At 51.7% G+C, this 10,409-nt stretch overlaps 1 protein-coding gene and 4 non-coding genes across 5 annotated transcripts; all 5 read right to left on the bottom strand.

Annotated features, from left to right (window-relative positions):
- Window positions 1-311: 311 nt before the first annotated feature.
- On the bottom strand, window positions 312-7,823 carry RPL3 (ribosomal protein L3). Its single transcript, XM_073006709.1, has 10 exons — window positions 7,016-7,823; window positions 5,895-6,087; window positions 4,936-5,104; window positions 4,179-4,314; window positions 2,828-3,014; window positions 2,151-2,311; window positions 1,567-1,668; window positions 1,058-1,153; window positions 615-734; window positions 312-409 (listed from the first exon to the last, which is right to left on the bottom strand). The coding sequence occupies exons 1-10, from the start codon at window positions 7,016-7,018 to the stop codon at window positions 365-367; spliced, it is 1,212 nt and encodes a 403-aa protein (XP_072862810.1). The 5' UTR covers window positions 7,019-7,823; the 3' UTR covers window positions 312-364.
- LOC119627443 (small nucleolar RNA U83B) lies at window positions 1,259-1,351 on the bottom strand. The gene has a single exon (XR_005243636.2). It is a non-coding gene; the product is annotated as a small nucleolar RNA U83B (small nucleolar RNA).
- On the bottom strand, window positions 2,673-2,767 carry LOC119627444 (small nucleolar RNA U83B). Its single transcript, XR_005243637.2, has one exon. It is a non-coding gene; the product is annotated as a small nucleolar RNA U83B (small nucleolar RNA).
- On the bottom strand, window positions 4,315-4,369 carry LOC119623684 (small nucleolar RNA U82P). The gene has a single exon (XR_005239788.1). It is a non-coding gene; the product is annotated as a small nucleolar RNA U82P (small nucleolar RNA).
- On the bottom strand, window positions 6,471-6,534 carry LOC119623683 (small nucleolar RNA SNORD43). The gene has a single exon (XR_005239409.2). It is a non-coding gene; the product is annotated as a small nucleolar RNA SNORD43 (small nucleolar RNA).
- Window positions 7,824-10,409: the final 2,586 nt, after the last annotated feature.

Raw genomic sequence — 10,409 nt, 5'->3', positions numbered from 1 at the left:
CCCCTCTCCACAGCACTGGCATCACCCAAGCTGTGCAAACAGCAGAAACCCAGCTGCCTCGCCCCGGTGACAAACATTTGCACAATGCCCACTGCTCCAGGCTGGCTTTCCACAGCTCAGCAGCAGAACCAGGTCCAGCTTTTACCTCCCTCCAGGGACTGAGGGTGGGGTACACAGTAGGAGGCCAGAGGGCAAACCCAGTGTAGCTACAGAAAGGAGGGCAGTGGCCTTGGGGAGCACAAAGCACCTTGGGGCCCCCCATCTGCCTCCCCAGTCCCGGCCGCTCTCCTGGAGAAAGAGGCAAGATGTCAGTGGAAAATAACTTTTATTGAGACCCCACCAGCTGCAAAATCTGCTCCCGGCATTAAGCTCCTTCTTCCTTTGCAATTCGATCTTTCTTGAGTGGTCCCTGTGGGGAGAGAGGCAGTGGTCAGAGGGAGAAGATGGCAGGCGACAGCAGATGCCTACTCTAGAGGGGACCAAGACTCCAGGCCAGTCTCCACAGCCACAAGAGAGGCCCAAGGCATCAAGACCACCCCTACCCCGGGTGGAGCCAAAGGCTGGCGGGGGCCAAGTCACAGCACCCAGCGAGGGGGGCAGGCAGAGGCGCTCACCATGAATGCTTTCTTCTCTTCCATGGTCTGGAAGCGGCCATGGCCAAACTTGGAGGTGGTGTCAATGAACTTAAGGTCAATCTTCTCCAGAGCCCGCCGCTTCGTCTGCACCAGCAAGGACTGTGGGCCAAGAGGGGAAGGGATTTAGGATTACAAGGAGACAGGCTTTCCTCAGAACTTGGTTCACAGCGCTCCTGCATCTGGGAAGCCACACCATCAATTCGGCGCCCCCCCACCGGCCCATCACCCAGAAGATGAGGACACACTCAAAGAAGCAAACAGCCCAGCAAGGCCAGACTGGGAATTTCCTCATTCCAGGACTTCAAAGCCAGCGTGAAAGGACTGCCAACACCCTCTCCTTCCTTTCCTCTGCCACCAGCGTCTGCGGCCTTGGATCCTCCCTCTACAGAAGCCCCCCCATGACCAGGCAGGGCCCGCCTCACCTTGCGGAGGGTGAGCACCCGCTTCTTGGTTCCCACCACACAGCCTTTCAGCATGACAAAGTCATTGGTCACTTCACCATAGTGGACAAACCCACCCTGGAAAACAAGACCATCGGATCAGCACAGGCCCAGCACCAGGCACAAGAGGGGACTGTTGTGCACAGATGACCCCTCCAGATTCAGGCCCTCTCTGACCACAGGGCTGTTCTCAGAAGGAAGGCAACAAGGAACGGTTCCGCAGTCTGTCTCGGGCGCTGTGCCCAGCGCACATTCCAGGCCTCATCACTGAACAGCTGAGCCTGAGACCCCACTTCTCTCCAGCCAACCCCAACGAGTGGACTAGAATGACAACATGCCACTTACAAGGAACACAGCTAGGTGCTGTGCTGGCTTCAGTTAACGATCCTGCTGACAGCCCCTAGGAAGTAGCCTATCCCCAAAGACACGAGGACCTCACCCCACAGAAGAGGCCTGGGGTGGCCTCATAGAGCAGAACACCCATTACTTACCAGAGGATTGATGCTCTTATCAGACAGGTCATAGTCAGTGGAAGCATTGTTCTTGATCAGCTTGCCATCCTTGATAAGGTAGCCCTGGCCAATCTTATAGATCTGAATGAACAAGAAGGGCATAAGGCTGGGGCATTAGGGACAAATAAGCCAGACACGCCAGTGTGCTGACCTGCAAAGCACTCTAGGAAGGCCGCTGAGGCCTCAGTCCCAGTCACAGCGTATCCCAACTTCAGAGCAAAAAGGTGGCTGGCTCTCCAGGTTCCTTTCTGTTAAGTGGCTGGGCGAAAACCAAAGATCCTGCTGTACAACATAGGAGGCCTGTCACACCACTGGTGGTGGGATCAGGAACCAATAAGGCTAGTATCCCCAGCCACACCAAGTCAGTCTCACCACAGCCACTTTACAGGCTGGCACCTTACAAACCATCAAGATGGGCCAGAACTGACCCATGAGAAGCGAGCCACTGATGTCCACATGATGCATAAGCTACAGCCCATGAAGCAGCGCTGACAGGCACAGAAACCCCAGCCTCCATCACAAGGTCATCTTCCCACCCCCAGGGACCACTCTCAGAACCTCACCTTCTTATTGATCTCAGTGCGGTGATGGTAGCCTTTCTGCCCAGCACGTGCCACAGAGAAGGCCACACGAGCAGGATGCCATGCCCCAATACAGGCCACCTTGCGCAGACCTCGGTGGGTCTTGCGGGGCAGCTTCTTGGTGTGCCAACGACTGGTGACCCCTGGAATGGATGGACACAGATTATTGCACCTCAGCGCCAGCACCTCCCACTCACCCCTTCCTCCTACTCAACAATTACCAACCATGGCTGGGTCATCTGAGGGGTGATGAGATGTGCATTACCCACAGATCTCCCCTGTCAAGGTGGATAGGTTCTGGGGGTGTAACCCTGAACTCAACTGTGAATGGGCGCTTTTTAAGGCATCCATTAGTGTAAGCTCCCCCATCCGCAGGGACTGACAAACATAATTCCAAGCTCCCCTTTGCAGTTATCTACTGAGCTACAAAGAGCAAAGGGTCCAGGAACATGGTAAGAAGTTGTCCCCTGGCCCTCCGCTATCCCAGCCACTTCTGACCACAAGGCTGTTCTCAGAAGGAAGGCAGTAGAGAATGGTTCCACAGTGTCTGATTCGGGCGCTGTGCCCAGCGCTCACTCTTAGCCTCATCACTGAACACTGGACCTAAAATCACTTCTCCCCCAGGTTTGCACAGCAACGCAAGCTGCTGCAAAGCTCACCTTTGTAGCCTTTGCCCTTGGTCACCCCGATGACGTCGATCATCTCATCCTGCCCAAACACCTGGTTCACAGGTACCTGCTGCTCGAGCCTCTCGCGGGCCCAGTCCAGCTTCTCGGCCACGGTGCCTCCGTTCACCTGGATCTCCATCAGGTGGGCCTTCTTCTGGCGCAGAGGAAGCAGGCGCATCTAGGAGGAGGTAGACACAACTCAGCTCCAGCTGCCAGTGCTCCTCCCACAGTAGAGGAACTGCAGCTCCATGCGGCCTGATTGATGTCAAGCACACAGCAAAAAGCCAATTAACTCTGAACAAATCACTGAACCTCACGAAGAGGAAGGAACTTTCATTTTTGCCAACAGCAACAACTTAACTTTGGATTCTGGTGCCTGAGTTACTGTCAGGATGAGCGGACAGGGCTCACACCACAGGCAAACCACCAGATCCCAGCACCTACCAGCCCAGTGTTCCTGTAGCTGTCCTTTGGGTCAGTTCCCCTGGGGTATTGCAGTAGTTTTACCTCAGCTACCTACACTTCCCCTAGTGACAAGCCTGCTTTTGAGACAGCACAAGCTCTAAATAAGAAAATGCATCACCGGACGCGGTGGCTCACGCCTGTAATCCCAGCACTTTGGGAGGCCGAGGCAGGTGGATCATCTGAGGTCGGGAGTTCAAGATCAGCCTGACCAACATGGAGAAATCCCGTCTCTACTAAAAATACAAAATTAGTGAGGTGTGGTGGCGCATGCCAGTAATCCCAGCTACTCGGGAGGCTGAGGCAGGAGAATCGCTTGAACCTAGGAAGCAGAGGTTGTGGTGAGCTGAGATAGGGCTATTGCACGCTAGCCTGGGCAATGAGAGCAAAACTCTGTCTCAAAAAAAAAAAAAAAAAAAAAATGCATTTAAGCATAAAGCGTTCACTCAGGAACAGCCCAGCAATGTCCTGACAAAATTTCAATGGTGGACATGCACTTTAATCTGTGGTGGCCCTCACCACATGGGGTTGTGCTCAGCACTTGAAAGGATAACCCGTAACAGGACAGCAAGAGACATCCACTCTAACCAAGTCAATAAAGGGCCTGCTCAGCTCACAAACTAGGTTTCCAGGAAAGCAGCCAGTACCTCACAACCGACTTTCAGGCAGGCATTTCAGTGTCACTGGTGAGTCACCAGTTGGGTCAGCCAGTTGAATTTTAAAGGGGCATGGTTCCCTTGCTAAGGGCCAGTAAGGACACAGTGCCCTCTGCTGGCAAGGGAGAAGCCTACTCACAAACATGGGGACACGGTACCCCTATGATCACATAGGTCACTTTTACTAAGTGGCAGGCCAAGCCACCCTGGGGAACTGCACTCACCTGGGTGTGGGCAATGACACGGATGACTTGGCAGTACTTTTTCATGCTGCTGAAGTCCTTCTCCAGCTGCTTCTTGCCATCCTCATCCTGCCATTTCTTGCAGTACTTGGTAAAGGCCTTCTTCTTAGATTTATGCCTTCAGGAGCAGAGCAGAGTTGGGGAGGGGGCCGGGTGCAGGCCTTCATCACCCCTCCGAGGGGTGAGCGGAAGACACACTGGCACCGCGTGGGGATGGGGCTCATTGCCGGCTTCTAAGGAGCCTTTTCCACCGGCAAGCGGAGCCTGGATGGAGCTCATCGGGCAGAGCCGAGCGGAGCTGAGCAGAGGTCCACAAGGTTAACTTAAGTTACAAACATTCAAACAAAATTCTTGCTCCGGGGTGCTAGAAAGCAAGCGCTCTGCCTTGGGGGAGCACCCATTCAGTGATGGAGGAAATGGGACATTCCAGCCAGGGCCAGAGGCCCTTGCCAGCCCTATAGGGGTTGAATTATCCTGCTACCTCTCAAGGTTTCTAGTTGGACTCCTTAACCAACTGGGTCCTCAGCCACCACCCACTAGCCTGGACTCAGAATGAGGGTGTCAGCTCCCAGCTGAAGCCCAATGGCTGGCCAAAGTCTGATCGCAGGTATTTTTCTGTTCAAGAGACAAACTAAACCCGAGACAGCAGCTCCCTGCCTGCTACAGAGCTGAGAAACCATGCACACTGTTCCCTGCTCTCCAGCTCCCAAGCTAGGGACTACAGGGCCTCCTCCCTCACCAGTTCTTATAGAAACGCCTCTTGCATTCATCACTGATGTGCTCAGCGAAGACAGTCTTGAAGGTCCGGAGGCCTCGAGGGGTTTCCACGTAGCCCACAATGCCCACAACCACCATGGGTGGCGTCTCCACAATGGTTACAGCCTCCACCACCTCCTTCTTGTTCACCTCTGCAAAGAAAGCAGTAGTCAGACTTGGCAGGAGCCCAAGCAAGGGGTGTAATGTTTTCTAGGAAAATGCAAAATGCCCATTTAGGTCGGAAGGGCAACTGGGCCCCACACCTGTAGTCTGGACACTCAGGGCTGTCCTTACTACCTACTTCTCATTCAAAGTGCATTTATGTTCTTTAACTTAAAAAATATCAGGACCCTAGATAACCAAATACCTGTCCAGCTTCAATTCTCTTCTACAGAAACCTCTGGAGGCAGACAAGATTTGCTATTTATCTGGAAAATTCAAGTGTCCTAAATATAACTGGGACACAGAAATAGCTCTGAGCTCAGTTTAGAGTCAATATCAACTGTCTAACGTTAATGTCTCCATGGCTCAGCAACCAGTGCTGTTAGACATCTCTAAGTAGAAAACACACAGGTAAGTGGCCGTTATTCAAGCTTTTAGATGAAATGCACGTGAACAAGTAAAACATGAATGAGGCACTTCTTATTCCAGCCTCAGCAGCTCCAACCCCCCATACTAGTGTTACTTCTCTTTGCTAAGGCTCCTGGCAAATTTACTATGCTCTGAAAGCAATACCCCACCCCGCACCTAAAGCCAACAGTGCCGGCCATCTGTAGCCTTGGAATATTAGTCTTGAAGTTGTCCGCTGTCACAGCAGTTCTGACAACCTGTAACTCCAGCTTAAAAAAAAAAGTCTGCCCTCTGCTAACAGCTTGACTCCATCTCGCCAGTTTCCCTCCCCCTCCACTCCTATCCCCCAACTTTTAGGAGACCTGTACATACTAGATCCTGGCCTGTCGACTTCCCGCACGATGTGGGTCATGCCAGCCTTGTATCCCAGGAAGGCTGTGAGGTGGACCGGCTTAGACGGATCATCTTTAGGGAAGCTCTTAACCTTCCCGCGATGCCTGCTGCTGCGCTTCCGAGGCAGGAAGCCGAGGGACCCATGTCTGGGAGCGGAGAACTTTCTGTGAGACTAGGGGAAAAAAAAAATCACCGTCAGCACCAGACACCCAGGAAACCAAGTAAAAAGGTAATTATCTCTTCCAGGCTCCCACACGTCAATATTTTTGTATTCGACAAAATTTAAGCTGAATCTTATTTCAAATCCTCTCAACCTGTAAGAAAACGAGCCATCCGTTTTTTTCTCTACCACCACACAAAAATACACTAAGTAGTGACACTAAAAACTGCTTAACAGGCAGCTTTATGTGCCAATTAGCAAGGTTTTGACCACTAAAGAAAAGCACTCCAGGGACAAATGCTGGGTAGCAGCTAGCCAATACTACGCTATGGGCTGCCTCTAGCGCCCGGACACTAATTACACCGACACACGTAGGCCGGAGAACTCGGCAGAGCCAAATCAGAACATGACAATCAGCACACAGTTTCTGTCCGCCCGTCAATAAGTTCATCATCTGTGGCTTCTGGGAGCTCCAGAGGCCTTCGGAGTGCACAAGCGGTCCCAGATATTTCAGGAGGACTCCACAACATTCTCCTCCCGCAAGCTTACCTCCCAATGAGAACAGTGCCGAGAACCCCCACCCAAGGTCCTGCTATCCAGACAAGCTGCTTAAAGGCCCTAATCCCAACTAATGATGGAGTTGGTGAGATCAAAACTCAGCAATGACTCATGGCTTTAAAAATGCCGGGCCTCCAAGCCTGCTCCCACCCTTACGGCCTGTCTCTGGCCGACCTGCAGGCCCAAAGCCAGTCCTCCAAGCGCTCTTCTACACAAGCCTCTCGACTTTCCAGAAAATAGGCCTGACTGAGGCCCCCGCTGGGTCGCCTGTGCTCCTAGAGCAAGCCCCCGGCGCCGGCCAAGCTGGGATGGCGGCGATGCGTCCCGGATCCAGCCGTGCCGACGCCGGTGACAATGAATCGGACGCCATTACAATACATACCATCACGCCATCAAATCCCGCCGGTAGAGGTCGGCTTGTTGTCGGTGTCCGCTATATAAAGTCAAATCTGGCTCCGCCCCTTCCGGCGTGCGAGCGCGCCCCCGCGGCAGACGTCGGGTCGGGGGGCACGTACCGAGCGCCATTTCTACGCATGCTCTTCCGCGCCTAACTTTCATTCCGAGGTGGACGTCAGCTTCTGAGACCGAAATTAGACACTCTACGGCGAGGGGTCGGGTTCAAACTTAATGAAAAGCCACGGAGGCGCGGGCTGAGGGTGTGGTGTGCCACAAGTCTACGGCGTCCGGCAGCAGCCAAACTTGATAATAATGAAGAAAAATGGCTGCGTCGCTTTTCTTCCTGTGATATGCAGCTATCTCTGGAATTGGCGAGGAAAGACTGAAACCCTTGTTTCCTGGCTCCCACGCTGGTTTTGCCGCGACACCAACTTGCCTTTAATACCTTTAATCTCGGGCATCCTTCCCTCAAGCCCTGTCTCTACCATTTCTCCCATGCTAATGCAGTGGCCTGCACTTGATTCTGAGTGTCTCAGGAGCGTCCCAAGCCTGCGGAACGGCCTCACGACCTCGGGTCATGCCGAGTCCAGCTGCCCAGCCTCCCTGAGCCCCACGCCTTCCAGACCTCTGCATCAACGAGGACTTTCGCTGATCTCCGCTTGGGCTCCAGGGTAACTCGGGTCCTGACCAATTCCCTGCCTACAGGCTCCTCCCTTACGAATCTTTTTTTTTTTTTTTTTTTTGAAACGGTGTCTCGCTCTGTCGCGCAGGCTGGAGTGCAGTGGCGCGATCTCGGTTCACTGCAACCTCCGCTTCCGGGGTCACGGTTCAAGCAGTTCTCTTGCCTCAGCCTCCCGAGTAGCTGGGATTACAGGAATGCGTCCGGCTAATTTTTTTTTTTTTTTTTTTTTTTTTTTTTTTGTATTTTTAGTAGAGACGGGATTTCACCATGTTGGCCAGGCTGGTCTTGAACTCCTGACCTCGTGATCCGCCCGCCTCGGCCTCCCAAAGTGCTGGGATTACAGGCGTGAGCCACCGCGCCCGGCTTCCTACAAATCTTTCTAAGAATCAAGTATCTCGTTACTTTACAAGGATCCCTCGTGGTTTCCTCGGAATTAAGCATCAACTTCAGCGGCCGCGGAAGACGCTCTCCTAACAGTCTACTTCAGCCTCATGGCTGAACCCTAGCACATGCTCTCATATCACCTTCTGCTTCCTCCTTCCCACCCTGTCATCTTTTATTCTGGGCCTGGCCTTCGCTCCCGCCGTGGTTTAAAAAACATTCGGCCATAATCCCAACAATTTGGGAGGCTGAGGCAGGCGGATCACCTGAGGTCAGGAGTTCTAAACCAGCCTGGCCAACCTGGCGAAACCCCGTCTCTATCAAAAATACAAAAATTAGCCTGGCATGATGGTGTGCGTCTTTAATCCCAGCTACTTGGGAGGCTGAGGCGGGAGAATCGCTTGAACCCAGGAGGCGGAGGTTGCAGTGAGCTGAGATTGCCAGTGCATTCCAGCCTGGGCTACAGAGCGAGACTCCGTCTTAAAAAAAAAAAAAAAATTATCTCAATCCTCACACCATCCCCAAAGGACATAACTGATAGATCTTCAATCCATTATTAGAAATCCTGGGGCCACATATGTTTCAAAATTCAGCATTTTTTTAGTTTTAGAAAGGTACTATGGTGCACATACTGTATATTATGTAATCCAGTACTCTTTAAAGAAAAACAATATTCCGTAAGGAAACATGAATATTCACATTGAGTGGGATAAATATAAATAGACTCACATCAATTCAAGACTTTGCTGCCCAAAAAATGCATCAGTTTGCTTTTTGCTGCCAAATAATTTAAGAAGCGTTTTAAAATTTCGGGAGACAGGCCGGGCACGGTGGCTTATGCCTGTAATTCCATCACTTCAGAAGGCCGATAGGGGTGGATCACCTGAGGTCAGGAGTTTGAGACCAGCCTGACCAACACAGTGAAACTTCGTCTCTACTAAAAATACAAAAATTAGCTGGTTGTGGTGGCTGCACGCCTGTAGTCCCAGCTACCCCGGAGGCTGAGGCAGGAGAGTTGCTTGAATCTGGAGGCAGAGGTTGCAGTGAGCCGAGATTGCACCACTGTGCTCCAGCTTAGGTGACCAATCAGGATTCTCAAAAAATAAAAAAATAAGGCCAAGTGTAGTGGCTCATGCCTGTAATCCCCAGCACTTTGGGACGCCAAGGTGGGTGGATCACCTGAGGTCAGGAGTTTGAGACCAGCCTGGCCAACATGGTGAAACCCCGTCTGTAGTAAAAATACAAAAATTAGCCAGGGGTGGTGGCGGACACCTGTAATCCCAGCTATTTGGGAGGCTGAGGCAGAAGAATTGCTTGAACCTGGGAGGTGGAGGTTGCAGTGAGCCAAGATCATGCCATTGCACTCCAACCTGGGTGACAAGAGCAAAACTCAGTCTCAAAAAAAAAAAAAAATTCAGGATGCAAAGGATTATAACCTACCTATATGCCCCCTTTTTACGTAGAAAATTAACTTCCATCCAAGAGGTTAATAACTTGACAAAGTCACATAATTAGTGAAGGACAGAGCTCAAGTCTGTCTGACTCCAGGTTGGTTTTTCATGGCATCAGACTCAGGGATCAATAACCTCATCGGAAAAGGGGCTTTGGAATCCTGAGCAAGAAGATACTCTTACTGCAGGCCTGCTCTGTGCCAGGTCCTGCACCAGGCTGCGGGAATATAGAGGAGAATAAGATGGCTGCTGTCACAGACCAAATAAGACAATTTAAAATTGTAATGAAGGTTCCAAAAGAAGCAATGCCACTAAGGGTCCTGGGCAAACTATTCTCCCTCAGGAATTCCCCTTCCAGTCAAGAGAGAAGAGAGCATCAGTAGACCTGAATTGCCTTGCCAGCGTACAAGTAGCTCACTAGGTGTAGGGTAAACGCACCTAATAGCAATAACTTAAGCATACCCTTAGAATGTCTTTGTATGGCAGATGCACCTGAATGTGTGTTCCAAGCTAAGGAATCTGGGAGTGGCCAACCCGAAGACTGGTTCCTTGTCTGTGAGGAACACCTGAGCCCCCAGCCAGTAGTGTGGAATACAGACTGTACAAGGGATTGAGGCCCTGAGTTCCGGGTTAAATGAAGGCTACCAGATAGAGGTAAGGGGAAGGTGTTAAGTGAAAATGCTGTATAAACTGCATGCTGTTTGTAACTGCATGCTGTTTGTAACTGCATGCTGTTTGTAACCAGCTAAATTGCTGAACCAGGAGAGTTGCTTGAACCAGGAGAATTGCTTGAACCCAGGAGGCGGAGGTTGCAGTGAGCCAAGATCACGTCATTGCACTCCAGCCTTGGCAACAAGAGTGAAACT

Source organism: Chlorocebus sabaeus, chromosome 19 (assembly GCF_047675955.1).
Source record: "Chlorocebus sabaeus isolate Y175 chromosome 19, mChlSab1.0.hap1, whole genome shotgun sequence".
In the NCBI taxonomy this organism is placed as follows: Eukaryota; Metazoa; Chordata; class Mammalia; order Primates; family Cercopithecidae; genus Chlorocebus; species Chlorocebus sabaeus.
This window is presented reverse-complemented; position numbering and strand designations above follow the sequence as displayed.

Bases quoted from the DNA above. Each gene is read 5' to 3' on its own strand.
- RPL3 (XM_073006709.1), bottom strand. The intron at 1,669-2,150 runs GTGAGGTTCTGA...TTGTTCATTCAG, and splicing joins GCACTGAGATCAATAAGAAG to ATCTATAAGATTGGCCAGGG. The intron at 735-1,057 runs GTGAGGCGGGCC...CTTGGCCCACAG, and splicing joins GGGTGCTCACCCTCCGCAAG to TCCTTGCTGGTGCAGACGAA.